Source organism: Chiroxiphia lanceolata, chromosome 16 (genome assembly GCF_009829145.1).
Source record: "Chiroxiphia lanceolata isolate bChiLan1 chromosome 16, bChiLan1.pri, whole genome shotgun sequence".
NCBI lineage: Eukaryota > Metazoa > Chordata > Aves > Passeriformes > Pipridae > Chiroxiphia > Chiroxiphia lanceolata.
In genome coordinates, this window is record NC_045652.1 from 9366648 (window position 1) to 9384193 (window position 17546).

Here is a 17546-nt window from a genome sequence, read left to right on the forward strand (position 1 = left end):
GGCGGGCGGCCAATGGGGAGCCGCCCACCGAGCAGATCGACAGGAGCCTTCACCAATCACAAAGCGAATCCGCAGCGAGCCACCAATGAGAGCGGAGAAGGGGCTGGGCCGGGGCGATGAGGTCCCGCCCCGCCGCGCGGTGCGCAGCCCCCGCCACAGGAGGTGGGTCGGTGCCCGTGCAGGGAGTGGTGGTCGGCGGCGCTGGGAGCGGCCGAGGGTGGGGAGCGGCTGCTGAAGAGTGTCTGCTGGCTTCGCGGCGGAGCGGGGCCGGCACGGCCCGCGGTGCGGCAGCGCGACTCGGCGTAGGGGAAGCCGGGGCTCATGTTCGCCCCGCGTTGGGAGCGCTGAGGGGAGAGGCTGTGAGGAGGGGCCCGGCGGGGCGCCCAGGTGCGGGCAGCCACCCCGCTGAGCCCGGAGTGCGGCAGGGCAGGGCAGGGCAGAGCGAGGTGCGGGGTCAGTCCGAACAGCGCCGGCTCCATCCCCGCGCCTCGCTCGGGGCGGTCGCCGCCCGCTCTCACCTCTTTCCCTCACGAGGAGGAGGGAGCCCTGTCCTCTGCCCGGGGACCTGCTGAGCTGAAACGAGCCTGGCTCGCTGAGTTTTGACAGAGGAGCAGCTCCAAACGCCCAGCCCTGCGAGCTCCCCGTGGCCGGCAGGAGCGGGCATCGGGCGGTGCCAGGGGCTCTCTGAGGGCACCTCTGGCAGCATCGCCCCTCGGTGTTACCCTCGGGACCGGGAAAGCGTTTGTTCTTAGGTCTCCCTTAATGTGCTGCAAGTCACGCCAGAAAGATGAGGAAGATAATTGTGTCCAGCCAGTCCGTCAGGACTGTGGGCATTGCACAGCGGTTTGGGACCCAGGACAGAGCAGGATGTCTAGTGCGCCTCAGTCAACATTTGTTATTATCTCTTGGAATACACGTTTCTCCTTTAGACTCGTGCTCTAGTTTCTTTTAGCAGTTGTCATTCAGCGCTGGGAGAAGCGCAGGTAATGTCACACTGCGTCTCTCAAACAGCCCGTCCTTTTGGCTCCTGTGTATTAACGCAGTTGCAACCACCAGAAATTTCTGAAACCGATTTGCCTTCTGTGAGTCACAAAATGTCAACACCTGTGCTTTAACCTGCTCAATATAAAGGCTGACTATTAAGAAGAGGGAGGGGATACTCATGCATGATTTCATGGTAGTACTATTAAAGAGAAACATCTGGGAAAGGAAGTGTGGGACCTCAACTTCTAATTGAACCTGTTTCATAAACAGGGGGCAGAGCCAGATGTACCAATTAGTGTGGAGTTGTGTCAGATCCTACATATTATAATTAGTCATGACATTAGAGGCCTGTTTGTGCATTGTTAGAAGGTTTTTGTTGAAGAAATTTAAAATTTCTTTCAGTTTTACTGAAGCTGAGGGGACCTTTATTCGTGCATAGGAAGGAATTGAGTCAAACGTGATTTGAGCAATAGCTGTTTGCTGGTAATGTTAGTGTGAAGCACATTAATTCTTGGTGCTCATGGAATTTGAAGGAAAGGGCAGTCTCCTAATTCTCCATTGGAAGACCTGTGCAGGAGGCTCCAGGTAAAAATAGAGAATAAATGTCTATCTTTCCAAAAGTCCTAATATCTACTATATAAATCACTTCATTGAATGTATTTGTGGAGGCTTGAAAAAAGAAATATGGCACGTGTCAACACACTGTAGTGATTTTCATGTTAAGATCAAATTTATTTTTAAAAATGAGCATTTCAATTGGGCACCTTTTCAGTAACCTTAATATTCATTTTAGGTTTCTCAGTAAAAGATTGTGAAACCAAACTTGCTATAAAAATGTAAAATTTCATTCCCTGAAAGTGGAATTGTCTCTACAGCTGTAGGAATGTGAAAAAATAAACTTCAAGATATACATCACAATCATCCTCAAGTATTTAAAAAATCAGTTATATTCTTAGGAATAAGTTGGCTTTAATAAAAGAAGCCTAGGTTTAAGTTGTTTGCCAGCTTGATTTTTTTCTTAGCTGTGAAGTTATCTACTCTTTGCATCATGTTTCATATCAGAGCATCTTACATATATATATGCAAAACTGCATCCACACTTTATTTGCTCTTCAAAGGTTCATTCTCTGTGTTGGGGGGGTGGGAAAACTGTTCTATCTTCTCCGGTTCTTGCTGGATTTGTGGCTTTTGCCTGGCCCTTGCCTGATGATTGGGAAGTTCCCACCTTTGTGCACAACAGCCTGTCTTGTAAACCACAGGAAGGCTGGAAATGGCCTTGGTTTTCATTTCCTGTTTCTTCCATGGTTATTTTTATGAGGAGTTCAGGGAGCTGCTGATCAAGCAGATATTCAGACAAGGTGTTCTGATGGATATGTGAAAATTGCATTTAGGATAAAATTGTTAATATGCAGGGGGCAAAGTGTGAATTATTGACAAACAGCAGGTAGTAAGGCTCTGAGTTCATGTGCACAGTAAGGCTGAAATCTGGGCTTGAAATCAGTGACAGACAGCCTCCTTCAACAGATGAAAAGATGAATAAAACCTCAGCTAAACCCACATACTTGGGAGTATTTTTGTGTCGGGCTCATAGCATCAAGTATGGTCAAGGTCTACATCAGGTAGTCATCACTCAGATTTATTAGGCAGAGGTTCCCTGAACCTGGGTCTTTCATGGCACAGTTTATACCAAGCATGCTTAAGTTAATTGCTGGATAGATTGGAAGAAGTCAACATCTTAAAAATTTGTTGGCTGAATATCTGAGTGATAGATCAAAGAAATCTGTATTCTTGGGCTGAATCTCTTGTTACTTGGACATACTTAAAATGCTGTACCTGTAACTTGCTGGGTTTTATTTACATGCAGTCTTCTTTACAATGAAAATGTTAATTAATAGGTGTTTTGATTGTTTTATGGTTTATTAGGTGAAAGTATTGCTTCCATGGCTTGTTAACAATTAACATTTCAAAATTGAAGGGCAAAACTTGGTATTTGCTTTGAAAGAAATATTCCTCTGAATATTCACCCATGTGCATGCTGCAGCAGTGGAATACATAAGGATATGAGTCACTTCATTCCTACACAGTCCATAATTTTAAGAATACACAGCTAGCAAGAAAGATCTAAAATGTATGCAATTGCTTTGACCTTTACACCAACATGAGTGTTTGTAGCAGCAGGTTTTAAATGGAGTCTGTGCACCAGTTAGGAAGGGACTCTTTTAAATTTTTGTCCACTTGTTCCATTGATTTTTAAGCGCTGACTTATTATTTTTCATCTGTTCAGTTTTAGGCTCAGTGTCTTACAGCTCAGTAAAATGTGTTTCTCATCTAAAAGAAAAGGAAGGAAGAAGAGGAAATTTCCTCCATTTCCACACCTCTGAAACAAGCAAATCCCCCATGATATTTTAATTTGGAAAATTATTCTACTAACTGTTGTAATTCTCTTTTGTAATTTGAGGAGGAAGAGAGCTGTACTCTTGGAAGATGAAGTTTGTTTGGGGGATTCATCCTAATGCTCTGGCATATTCCATGACTACTTTAGGGGCTGGAATGATGAACAGTATCTTTAATTTCTACTACGTTAAGCTTTTCCTGAACCGATACAAAATTTCAGAAGGAGCCTTTAATCAAGCACAGGTATTGTACAACAGAATACTTTGATTACCATAGTGTGCTGTGCATCTGTGCTGTTACAACAAAGTGATTTTTTTGCTGACAAATTAATTTTGGATGCGTTGTAAATAATTAACAGTAAATTAACTTTTAATTTAGTTAATCCATAAGCAACTGAAAGTACACATAAAGCACATCGTTAAGAGGCTATAGAGTGAAAATCTCCAGACTTTAATTGCTGAAAAGATTTTTAGCTTTGATAGCTTGTGGTAATTTTCTAGACTGATTTTGCATCTCAGCTCCATAGATAAGTTTGACATTAGTGCTTTCCTATGGACTGTTTAAGTACTTAAACACTGCATTTATTCTGGGAGTCATTATCCACGTGAGTAACTCTTGTTGTAAATGGTCTCCTGAAACTAATGGGCCAGCTCATGTTTTGAATTAACTCGCTGTGAGAGTAATATCTGGGCTTTGCAGGATGAAAGCCCAGATATATAAGGTTTTGAAAGAGTGAAGTCTTGGAGACAAGGAGTTTATTTCACATATAGTTGGGTACCACCTGCCTACTTAGTCATCTTATTTTTTCATGACTTCTGTAAACCTGTAAATATCCTTAAGAATTTGATCTAGTCTGTTTTGACCAGAAGAGCTTTCATCTTTATTTATTCTTTGAATAGAGATTTATTTTAAATAAACATGTGCATTACTTCTGGTTTTTTGTAACCTCTGTAGAAAAACGACTCTAAGGCTCCGTTCCCTCGTGTGCTCCTCGTTTGTGGCAGGTCGTGTTTATGATCTGGAACGCCGTCAACGATCCTCTCTTTGGGTACATCCAGGACAACTCCAAGCTCCGGTGCTGCGCCAGGCGCCAGTTCTCCATCCTGTACGGAGCTCCTTTGTACGGGCTGGCCTTCCTGCTCCCCTGGTTTCCCTGGAAGCAGTACGAGGACGGGGACTGGCTCTGTGGTTTCCACCTCGTCGTTGCCTTGTGTGCCTTCGACGGTTTGCTCACGTTCGTGCTCCTGGCGCAGTGTGCGCTCTTTGCCGAGACCTCGACCAGGCACGAGAGCAGGCTCCAGCTCATCAAGTACAACCAAGTAGCAACACTCATTGGAGCCACAAGCATCCTCTTCTGTGGGCTCATATCAGATAACATGGAGAACTTTGCCTATTTCCAGGCTTTCACTGTTTTGATCGCAGCACTGGCGACAGCTTGTATGTGTTGCACAGGTAAATACAGCACCAGCCAGTATGAGCAGAGAGAAATTCATGTGGAGAGTGCTAACCTGGAAAACAGCGAGGGAGCTTTCTCCTTGGCCTCAGTGGTTTCATTGACCAAACAGATTATGACAGAGAAGAACTTTTTATTTTTTGTCACAATGAACTTCTTCCAAGTCTTCCACCTGGCCTTCTACAGCAATTTCATGATAATCTTTGCGGATAATCTTATTCCTACGGATGTCCTTTCTTCCTCAGTCAGAAGTATCATGTATGGAGCAGGTTTTATTTGTCCTCAGGTAGGCAGTTACACTTTTTTATTTTAAAGTATGAAAACCTGGTTTACAGTATCCATTTAACACTTGAAAAAACGCTGTATCTGGCAGAAGCCATTGGCCAAAATGAAAAACAAATCTGGCTCAGCAGTGCTCTAGAAGAAAAAAGTCCCCCTGTGCAGGCTGCCCAAGTGTAAAGGGTAGTGAGAACAGACAAGGAAGCTGGTAGAATGTTTAGAACAATGTGAGATGTGAGTAGGCAAGGAATGAATGTTTTGTATCCTACAGGGTTTATAATACCTAAATATAAGGGAATGGAAAACATAGTTAAGATAAAATGTTTCTAAAAGCAAAATCTACAGAATTCTGAATTCTTTCTTCTTTGGTTTTGTTTTGTAATAGTGTGTATTACAGATGAAAGACTAATCTCTTCTTCAGGAAGTTTCTGAGATAAACTGCACAAAATACCAGAAAAATTATTAGGTATTAAAAGCCTTGTTGAAAATATGTGGTATCTCAGTCACGGAAACCAAACAAAACTCCAAATAGCTGCTTTTGGAGAATCTACATTCCCATTTATTTTGTTGTTTGCTCTCTTGGTCAGCTACATTTATGGGGTAGAGAGAGACATACTTTTAAGAGCCCAGACAGGGCTGAGGGGAGGAGTAATGAACTGGAAAAGAGAAAGAGAACCCAAAAGAGTAATGTATGAGGACAAGAAAAGCAGCAAAAATACATCCCACAGAATGTAAACATACTTGTCTGCAGTGAATAAAAAATTCTTCTGTTCATTCCCTCCTAACTCCTTTCTCTGGATCTTTTAAAACTTTCACTGTGTTTACTTGCTGGATGTTGAAAGCCATGATACTCAACATCTGAGTATCCTGAGGTTCATCATAGGTGCTGATGGTTTTCAGAAATTCTCAAAATCAGGCTGTTACATTCATTAAATTGTAATGGGTTTTGGTGCATAATATGTATAAGAAGATAAATGAAAGTGTAACTGGAATTCACAGCTCAGGTTCAGTTACCATTTTGGCTTTTGCCTATATAACATACAAACCCTGAACATACCTTCTCTCTTCCATAACTCCTTAATTTCAGCTTTTATCCTTATCACAGGTTTAATAGTTTGGGGTTTTTTTCCCCCTGTAACTCAATTAGATAATGAACTTCAGAAATAAATCAGAAACTACAGAAAACAGGAAATCTTAAATAATGTCACTCTTACTATATAGCAATCACTTTTGTTGATAAAATCAGTGTGACAATGTGAAATGACCAATCTTTCAGAAAATGTGTCTCCCTGCTCCCCAGAGACTCTTTGTCTAGAAGGTCACTGAACCATAGAGAGTTTGCTGTGACCTTATTTTTCTCAGGTTTTGTTCCTTTGAGCTCAAGATATAATAAGGGAATTCTCTGATGGCAGTGTCCTGAACTTCACTTACTAGAAAAACAGCCAACCCTTGTAAAATAAAGCTCCTTTTTATGAACTCTGCTTCAGTGGCCTCTACTAAACTAGAATTCAGCTTCTGCTTTAGGTCCCTTTTAATAGTGGGTGTGAAGACTACAACCTGCCTACAAGGAAAATGTTGCTGTAACATAGGCAAACAAATCTAAATTTGCATCATTAAGTTAGTATTTGCCTTTGAAATACACAGTCTTAGAAACATGCAAGGAATAAAGAATTTTCTAAGTCATAACTACTTCCTGAGACAGGGTTATTTGGCAATTACAGGGAGCCAGGATCATGGTGTTTACAATAGCAGGCATTTTGTGATCCCTCACTATTTCTTGTGGAGGCACTTTTCTCCAAAATCCCTGAAAACAACCAGAGGGAAGAGTATGTTTAAGTTTCTTGGAATGAGATTTTTTCCTTGCATCAACTTCCCAGATTTGTTTTACCCCCTGATCACAGGTTCAAGTAGAAATCTTGAGCTGCTTTACAACAGCATTTGCCACAATCATCTTTGTCTGACTGCAGCATCCTGCTTTGATTTGTTATGTTAAAGCATTTCAACGTGGGAACAAATGTACAAGGAGAATTCTTTCCTGTTCTTCTTCTGAATATTACACAGTCCATCTCTGTAACACAGAAGGAAGGAGAAAATGTGTATCTCTATTTTAGAGTTTGTATTTTTGTGACAGTGATGAGGACCACATACATGAAGATCATGCCACAGATAAATAATAATAATAAAAAGAACATAATTCATCACAAAATGTCCTATTTAAAGTGGAAAGTGAGGAACAATATAGAAGAATTTACATTTTGTTCACATTGTATTCAGCACTTAATACCACTTTCATGACTTTGCCTGCCACTAGATTCTCAAAATCTACTGTTTGCTAACAGTGGCAAAATTAAAATTCAGCCATACACATTGTCCTCTGGCATCTGCCTTTCTCTGCTTGCTTGTAAAATCTCTAACTTACTTAGATAAAGCTATCTTGGTGAGCTTGCTGGTTTGGCTTTTGTTTAGTTAAAGGGTCGTGCTTACTTTCTATAAATGTCAGTGAAAATAGTAATATTAATGAAAAAACAATTCCTGAAAGTATTTCTTATCAACAGTGAAAATTCAAATGGTGAGATGCTTGGTTTACAGTTAACATACTGCAAAGTTAGTTGTTTAAGGGATATCAAAAATAAAGATCATGAGCATTTAATAATAGTTAGCCAATGTGGGAAACAGTATTTTCCTCAGGATATAGCAGTTCTCAGCTGGTTTTTGAGTGGAAAGAGGCTGTTTGTACCTGGTAGGGGTAGCAAAGAATGAGCCAGTAGACAGCTCTCTGTTCAATTTCTATTTTTTTATTTGGCTTGCATTTCCTACACAGGGTTGTTGGCTGTTTGTTTTTTTTTTTAATGGGTGGTAATAATCTGTGTCTGGTCTGTGTTTTGTAGCTCTCCTGATGCTGAGACACTGTACCATACTTGTCATCCTTTATTTGTGTATATTATCTTTTCAGTGCCTCGTTCTTCTCAGTCATGCTTCGTTGAAGAAGTTTGGTTATTACAGAGTCATCTTGTTTTCCTTTTACTATGAAGGAGTAGCTGCTGCTGTCATGTTTTTTCTAGGGCAAGAACACTATTACCTGTTGGCATTTTATCTCACAACAAACATGTAAGTAAATACACTCCCCTCTTCATAGACACAGCTTAAATACTTCTAACACAGTGGACACTTGCTTTTAGTACCATGAAGATTCTGCCATGGCTTCCATGGTTTTCATTCTGTTTGACTTGTCAGAAAAGTTGAAACTCTAGTTACAGCTTTTCTCAGCTTTTATTTTATTCTGCTTCAGCTTTTAATTTCTGCTTAAAAAAAAGTATGTTATGATACAGGGAAAACAATATTTAAAAATAAAGAGCTGTTTGTATTAGAATAATGTTACAGCAGTTTAATTTTTCATTTTCTATTTCGTTGTTGTCTTTCTACACATTCTTTCCCGCTCTCCTTTACTTCATCTTTTCTTTTCCCCCTTGTTTTCATTCTTATTTTCAGTCTCAAGCTACTGTAACACTGAACTGTGTGAACAATAAATTGAATTTCATTATCTGCATATTTTAAATGATGAAGATGTGTTTTGATTTCCCCAGGAAAAAATTCTAAGGTACCTAAAGACATTGTGTTTCAAGTGCTAATTGTCCAAAGCCTCTTGTTAGTAAAAGCTCATCACACCCAAACTTTCAGACAGGGAAATTGTAGTATTTGAGTTTATATTTTAATTTAGCAATTTGTTAAGAATCAGCTTTGTGTGTGTGTGTGTTTAAATGCATATATATATGTGTGTATATAGATATATCTATATATACACTGTAAATACATATATAGGAATGCATGTAAAATATTCTTAGTATTCTAATTCTCCCACCTTGAAGTTTGTCTTCCATGTGGTCTTTTCATCAATGCTCATGTCTTTTTCAGATTTGAAGAGCAAATTTTCAGTTTCCCCTTTTTCTAAGGTGTTTCTTTTCTCTTGGTCATTTTAAATGACATTTACTGATAATGTCATTTACCGTCAAAGTATTCATGACCTTTTTCACCGATGTCCAGGAAAAAAAGCAAAAAAAAAAAACCCCCACCTTTTAGGTTTGCATATTGATTTCTAATTCTCAGCCAAGAACAGATTTAGTAATGCTTTCACAACTCCTGCTTAAACAGATCCATCACCATGTTTTAAAGAACATCTCAAGCTGTGCGTGTTTGGGGAAATGTCAGCGTTGGGGGGGGTGTGTCAGAATGGCAGTTACAGTTTTATTATGGAAGTGAATATGAGGACTGTGAACATCTTAAACACTTTGTTTTTCTTTAGGGTAATTGCACAAGCCTCCTTTAGTTTGTTCAATTTGCCTTTGGCAGATATTGTTGATGCAGATTTAGTAAAGCACAAGCGCAGGTATGTCAGTCCTTCCTGATTTGCTTTAAATGTGCTGTGTTTGCCTTGTTACTCTTCTGTAGGTTAAGCTGTGTCAAAGTAAAGACAGTAAATGATCTGGGATCCTTGATACAGAAGTACTTTTTGTAAGAGCAACTTAACATAAGTAAAGATAAGAACTTGAGTAAAGTTTCCTGCAGTTACTTCAGCAGAGTAATTTAAACAGATTATTATGTAACTTCTAGTTTTTATTATACTGTAATTTAAGCCAAGTCCTTCTAATCCTTGTGGGTTTATTTTTGTTACCTTCAATTGAATTATTTTTTAACTATATACATCTGTTGTCATTTATGGAATTTTGTGAATAAGGCCTTTTGGAGATGGAAAAGGCCTGAAGAAAGCTTTGCCTGTGCTACCTAAAGCGCAGATTTCAAGGTCTAACTGGTTGCCATTATCTCCCTGAAATAAAAGTGATAAAACCTGCTGTGCCATAGCATATTGCAACTCATGGATGTTTCAGACTTTTTATCAAAGTGCACAGAATTTCCTGTTGGTTCCATCAATGTTTATGCAGGTGCAGATTCAGCCCTGGTCACTCTGTTGAAGAACTGGCTCCTCAGAAGTGAGAGCTATTGCTTCCATGAGGAAAAAAAATTGCCTCCTTTTCTGGCCTCATGCATAGAAAACCTGAAGCTATAATTAATTCTCCATGCACTGTTCACACTAATCTAACTCCAGTAATTACTCAAAGTGCACAAAGTTGAACCTGAGTGCAAGTCATTCCATAATCAGGGCTAAGTTATATATATACAAATATATATATATAGACGCACACCCCAGAGGTTTTTTACCTTTCATTTCCAAATAAATTTAAATTTCATTCCTATAGCAGATCTGTTTGCTATAATGTGTGAACTAGACAAAGCTAAAGATCATGATATTTAGCCTTTGCATATTATCAGGATTTTTTAAATCACTATTGTACTTAATACTCTAGAAAGTTTTTGTCATGCATTAATTTGTTTTTTCCCCTAAATATTTTAGAGCACCACTTTCCTCTATGGTTTTTGGTACCAATGCTTTATTTACCAAGCCTGCCCAATCTTTGGCTCCAATGCTTGTGGTTAAAGTACTAAATCAATTTGGATATAGGAACCTGAATAATGTTGATCATCCTGATGCAAGGTGAGTTCAAAAGGGATACTTAAAATCTTAGAAATTATCATGAAATACTCCTGTAATCTAAAAAGCAAATTGATCAGCAATTAGTTTGCTATCTACCTAATTTGGAAAAGCAAAGGATACATTTCAGTAGTTGACCATCCCCTGGTTTATATTTGAGATCACCTAATAGCTCTTATTAAGATACATGGTGTTGGCTTCTGCTTTTTGTTTATCTCATAAACATACTTCCTTAAATATATAATCCTAATAGAGTTGCATTTAAGATACATTTTTGTTTGAGAGAAAGCAGTATAATAACTGGAGGGAGGGAATTTGCCTCTAGTAGGAGTGTATAATTTTGGCTTCAATTCCACTTCAATTCTAATGCTAATGATTTCACTGCAGTCCCTGGAGACCTTAATGCACAGCAGAAAGCTGTGGTTGCTAGTTAGCCTGTTGGACATGTGGGGGCTTTTATAAAACCAAATTAACAGGGAATCACTACACTGAAAGGGTCATAGGCTGTATTTATGATCATCAAGAGGAAGTGGAAACATAGGGAATAACTGAAGGCAGGATTAAAAGGCAACAGTCAGTCCTGATTAGGATTTACTTGAGAGAACAGCATGAATATCCTGAGAAACTACACAGCTCTCTTAAATTCTGAGTAAAAAGCTTTAAAAATACATACAGACAAATTTATATGGACTTCTGTGGAAACAGCCCGTGAAGGAGAAAGGTCTGGTTATGTGTCACCAAAGGTTGGGAAAATGTTTCACATTTGAGGAATTTTCTAAAAAAATGTAAGAGGACAGGACAAGCATTACATAAAAGAACAACAGGTGGTCTTCAGAAATGGATCCAGACAGAAGCAAAGGCAGTTTGAGGCTGTGTGAGAACAGTTAATTTTATTTTAATACAGTCTGTAGATAGCCAGTAAGATGATGTGAAGAGGACATGAACCTCATTATAATGTCAAATAAGATGAGTGATTTTTGCAGAAGAGTAGTAGTTTGAACTGGATATGGATAAGAGAGGGCTGAATATATTCATCTTGATGATTCAGAGAGATTTTGACTTGAAACATAACAACTGCAGTTCTGATGCCTTTCAATCAGAGAAATGATCCCTTTGAGGATGGATTTTAAATCACAGTAGCTATAAATCTTTTTATCCCCGGTAAGTAGCCCCTGGACTATAGCAACAATAAATTTATTATATAGAGAGTTGAAATACTTTGAATGCTTAATCTCTAAAACCTGTATTTTCACTTGAGTGAAAATCTGATTTATTTCACTAGAGCCAGGAACAGCATAAAGGCACAAAGCTGAGATGAGTTAATCAGAGCACCTGAACTATATTATGTATTTCTCTTGTCCATCTCTTCAAAAATAATTTCTTAAATATGAAGCAGTTTGCCTGAGTTTTCTCTACATATATGTGTGAACAGGCATGTCCTTTGCTTGCAAATGGAGCTCAGCATGGACACAAATAGACCAGACTACTCCAAGTTGTTTCTAGGGAGTCAGTTTGCCCATGGCAATGTACTCAGACCATTGACTGAGCTAAAATTACTTATTTATATTAAAAACCTATCAGCTGATCTCATCTTTCAGCCATAGGCAGGCAGCTAAAACACACTTGCCCCAGGACAAAGTTGTTTGAAGACAAACAGAAACTGAATTCAAGAGATTGTTTAAAATATGCTCAAGCTGTTTTGGGGAAAAAAAAAAAGAATTTCACACAGGTGTAGTATATGTAACAAAGTATTATTACCCATGCCAATACCATCTCAGCTGTGTCCTTCCTTCTTCCCCAAAGCTGGCAATATCTATTAAGTGTTTTGGAAAGCCTTTGCTTTATTAGGTGTAGTGACAGTGAGTTGTGAACATAACACACATTCTGCATTAAAAAGATGTTTGAGTCCTGAATAAATATGTCTTGAGAGTTTCCAGCAATGTTGTTTCCTGGAAGAAGACAGAGGATGCAGTCCAAACCCATAAAATATTTGCTGCATTCTAAATGATCTATTTTTTTCTTGAACTGAAAGTTAAACTGTAGCAACAATAATGGAGCAGCTAATCCTGGAAACCATTTCCAGGCACAGGAAGGACAATAAAATCATCAGTAATAGCCAGCATGGTTTCACCAAGGGGAAGGAAGTCATGCTTGACCAGCTTGATAAACCCGTGCAGTAAAATGCCCAGCCTGGTAGCCAAGGCAAGGCAGTGGGAATTGTCTGCCTGGGTTTCAGGGAAGCCTTTGGCACTGCCTCCCTCCTAGACAAGCTGTTGAAATCTGGGCTGGATGAGCAGGCAGTGGGATGGGCTCAAAGCTGTCAGGCCCACAGGGTGGTGCTCAGGGCCAGGAAGTCTCCTTGGGGTCAGTAACTGAGCCCTACGGGTCTGGACCGGCCCCAGTCCTGTTTAACATCCTCATTAATGGCCAGGATGATGGGGCAGGATGTACCCTCGGGAATTTTGGTGATGACACAAAAGTGGGAGATGTGGCTGATACATCAGAGGGTCATGCTGCCATCCAGAGGGATCTGACTGGCTGGAGAAAAGGGATGACCTGGGATCTTGGGCTGCTTTGGGTAAAGGATTGCCAGCAGGTCAAAGGAGGTGATCCTTCCCCTCTGCTCACATTATACCACATCCTTAGGAAATGTGGTCACTGCACAGCAGTTAAACAATTTGTAGTGGAAAGTAGTTAAAGAAGTATTTTTAATATCCCTAAAATTTGAACAATAGCTTGCAGAATGGAGCGGTCCTGGTTTGTGGATTTTTCTTTTGTTCCATCATCATAGCAAAACATTACCTGCCCTCTATGGCTTGGGGGGTTTTTTGTTGTTGTTTGGGGTTTCTTTTTTTAGTTTGGCTTGGATTTCTTTTTTTTTTTTTTTTTTTTTTTTGCTGTGGAAAAGATCCCTAGTTTAAAACCTCCCTCTTCTGGAGAGCCACTGCAACTACCACCAGCTTCTCTTGGCAGTGCTTTTCAAATTCATCCTTCAAAATGAAGTTATTTGGCAGCAACTCTTCATTATTTATTGAAGGCACTTTAAACTGTTAATGCTTTCATACTGAATTACTGCACTAGCTGACATTCTGTTCAGAGTGATGTTAGGGCTGTTTAGTGAAAGATTGTATGTTTTATTCCTGCATGTGCAAAAAAAAAGGTAGATATGGAAATTTCTGAAGTTACTTGTTCAGCTGTAATTATGATGAAATCTGAGCTCTGCTCTTGATTTATCCCAGTCCCTCAATGAAATATTTTCGTGTTCCTTATTCTGTGTACTATAGATATGTTTTGTAATTCCTGCAATAACTTAAGGTTTTACAGTACAATAGGTAATAGTATTTTCTTAAATCAATATTGTTCCACTGAAACCAAATCAGGATTGTGCCAGTGTGAGTGATTTTGCAGATGTTCTTTCTTATTTTGTCCTTCCTGAAGTCCACGTATAAAGACAGAATAATTTTAGTACAGAAAACTGCAATCCTCTTCAGTGTGCAGGAACAGGCCAAAGGTGGGCCTTGTTTCCTTGTAGATGGACTGGGAATGCAATTGAAAACAGGCCAGTAAACAACATCCAAGTGGTAAATTATTGTCACTGCCAATAAAGCTTGGCTGTGGACCAGTGGCCTGCTAGTGAACACTCCCAGTCCTAAATGCAATTGCCCAAGTGATGAAGTGATTCACTTGTGAGCCTGTGGGTTTTGCTTTCTTGTGAAGCATCAGCAGGTACAGGACTTGAGATAAACTGTGCTCGTTTATGAGGGTGTGAATGTACTAAGGAATAAATCTGGGCTGTGGTAACAAGTATTTTCTCTGTTAAATGGAGGGATGAGACATGAGTCAATTCTTTTATGATTCAGAGAAACTCGTAGGTTTTATTTAAAAACCTGTTGGAGGTTTTGTTTGGGTTTTTTTCTCCACACATTTTCAGGTTTTTTGGCTGTCCCTAGCTTTTCTGTGAGTCTCCTCTCTCATCCCTGAATGCTAAGGAAAAAAAAAAGAGAAAGTAACATAAACTGCCTCATGGAGAGAAAGTTCATTTAGGGGCTGTTTCTCAGCTTGAGTTGACTTTCCTGATATTTAAGTAATTAGAATCCAATAATTAACAGAATGCCAGTAGCTAATGATTCCAGCTACCAGATGAATACCAAAATGCACACTTTGAGCTGTCAGCAACCATACTGTTCATAAAAGGGAACTCATTTAATTCCTGCATTTTCTTTTTTGAGTCATATTTGTTGATGCTTTTATTTATTATTCGTTAGAGAAGATTTAGATGAGGAATTACCACGTATCCATTAGAATAAATGAAAATGAGTGTTAATTTCACATGGGTTTTTTATGGTTTATGTTATCTTGTAATCATTTATTTTAAACCCAAATGTAATAGGGCTTGATATTTCAAACAGCCCTTTAGACCACACCTGAATTTTGTGCATTAATCATCACTTCTGTCTAGCACTCAGCAACTAAAACAACACACTGTGTGGATAGCACAGATTTTAACCTAAATAATTTCATATTCAAATGCTTGCTTGAAATGTTTTCTGCTTTTCTTACAGATTTTTCAGTCTTACTAAAGCTTTTCAGATACTCTATTCTATAACTGGATGGTATTGCTTAAATTGATTTCTACATTGCATAATATAGATGAGTGCTAAAGTAGTGAACAGGATTTCTTAGGTTGCCTAGAGTGTATTAAAATTAACTCTTTGAGTGCTAATTGTCTGATTTTCTCCCAGCTATTATGAAAGGAGAACACAAAATAAGATATATTCCACATAACTGTGTGTGGAATTATAAAATACTATTTAAATACATTTGATACCTGATATATATATTTTTTTTTTCTTTGATTTAGAATTGACTGTACAGTAACATGTCTGTGTGTATAGAATGGGATTGCTTTAAAAATAACATGTTGTGAATTGACCAGGAAAGTTAATCTTCATACTGAAAGCTGTGTTTCCGTGTTTTCCCCAGGACATTTTTAGATCTCCATGATGCCATGTTCAACCTGATCTGCCTGGTTCCACTTTGCATTGCAGTCATGCAGGTCCTGACATGGACTCCCTTTTCCATCCAGAACAGCCACGTGACAGCTGTACACTAAATACATCCCCCTTGGGCAGTGCCTCTTCTGCTCAGCTCAGCCATAAAAGAGTTTGTATGATTTTCATGTGAAAAAGCAAAATTGCAAGACAGTTGGAGCTCTTTATAAGTTGCATTCAGCCTTAATGCTGAGCCTACACAGAGTCTTTCCTAGTTTGGTCATTTTCCTTTAATGGGTGTTATCCTTAATTACTTTATTTAAAGTAATTTCTGGTCTATACTGATCGCTGTTAACTCACTTGAAGAATGGATATGGCAGATCAGGTAAAGGAATCCCAACCCAGCACCTGGAATTCAAGGGAACTGTATTTTCTTAAGCTTACTGGTGGATTAATTTTGCCATCCTGGTAAAACAGCAGATCTCTGGTTAATCTGGAAGACTCTGGTGTGTCGACATCCCTCATGGATGGCAGGGAGATGAAGGGAAACATTTAGATGGTGTCTGGCTGGCCAATATAACACAAATCTGACAGCTACCACAGGCAGAGGCAAGAGTAATTAACTTCCCTGTGAAAGTCTGTGTAGGGCTAAAGAAGAAAAAGATTAAAGTGCTGTTCATTTTAATGCTGTTCATCCAGTGTTGCTGGATGTGGAAAAAGCTCCATAAGTCCTCACTGGCTTTCTGAATATCTCTTGGTGGTGGAAGGTAGATGCAGTTTTCTGGCTCTAAATGGGAAAATTATTTTGAAGGTACCATATTGTCAGTACTTCATACAGAATGTCACGTGGCAAGAACAACATCAGTGTGTGGGTGTAATAATGTCCAGTTAGTTGGATAAATCTAAGCACAGACAGTTGTTGAAGTAAACTCTACCTGTTCAGTAATGTTACAGTGGCAAACTCATCTGGTATGTGACAACTGAAGTTATTTTCTGATTAATTCTTACCAAAATCTTTTTAGTCAACCTTTTAAATGGATCCTATGATTTTTATAAAATAAAGAGTTTTTGACAAAATTTCAGAAGCATCAAGTCCTGTCTTTATTTCCCAGGTTGTAATGATAAGACACATTACCATGTTTACAATATTCCTGTTCAATAAATATTATTTTTTCCTCGATATATCGAATGTGTAATTGGTAGTTTAAGCATACTATCATAGTTTCATTTTTGTTCTTTGTTTTGCCTGGGCAAATGTAATTTTAGAAGCACCTTTCTTATGGAGTGCCAGTCACTTGAAAGTACAAGAAGATGCACTGTGGATCCCAATTTTAAAGTGCATCCCAATTTTAAATTGTGTATCCCAGATTTAAAGTGCTGAGCCAGCTTATTTCCAAGGCTCTCTACATTGGAGAAGAAAGGAGTGTAAGACGAGGCCCTGCATTTTGGTGGACAGTAGCACGACTTAATGAAAAAGTTTGAGATTTGAAATACTAGAGTTGAAAAAAATAGTCTTTTTGCATTTGCAAAGTAGAAATAACAACATTTCCTTGCCTTTTTTTGAAGTGCAAAGTGCTTTCAAGGCGCTGAGTGAAAAAGTGGGATAGCATCGTTAAATATTTAGAAATCCAAATGAACCCTTTGATAGGAATATGAAGATTTATGTTAAAATGTAACAAGCCAGAAGTGTGGTGAAGTTTTAAGTTGCATTATCTGCTTTTTATCTGTCTTGTCAGAGATCCCGTTATTCATTTGCATTGTACATGCTAATGGAATTATGTACACATTCCAGCATCACTTGTGTAAATATTCCTTGGATATGTAAATACAAATACCAGAGCAGATACGGCCTGTGTGTTTAGATTCTGAATTTTAAAAGATTTCCTGCATTGTGTGTATT

At 38.9% G+C, this 17546-nt stretch overlaps 1 protein-coding gene across 3 annotated transcripts; it reads left to right on the forward strand.

The window, feature by feature from the left end:
- Positions 1-128: 128 nt before the first annotated feature.
- Positions 129-17135, forward strand: LOC116795082 (transmembrane protein 180-like). 3 transcript variants are annotated; one of them, XM_032704424.1, is made up of 7 exons: positions 129-162; positions 3443-3621; positions 4383-5117; positions 8064-8218; positions 9411-9494; positions 10518-10658; positions 15639-17135. In XM_032704424.1, exons 2-7 carry the CDS (start codon positions 3469-3471, stop codon positions 15766-15768), a joined length of 1398 nt encoding a protein of 465 aa, XP_032560315.1. In that variant the 5' UTR covers positions 129-162; positions 3443-3468; the 3' UTR covers positions 15769-17135. The 3 variants fall into 3 exon arrangements, with proteins under 3 accessions (XP_032560315.1, XP_032560317.1, XP_032560316.1); XM_032704426.1 differs by lacking the exon at positions 129-162 and adding an exon at positions 186-387; XM_032704425.1 differs by lacking the exon at positions 129-162 and adding an exon at positions 830-983.
- Positions 17136-17546: the final 411 nt, after the last annotated feature.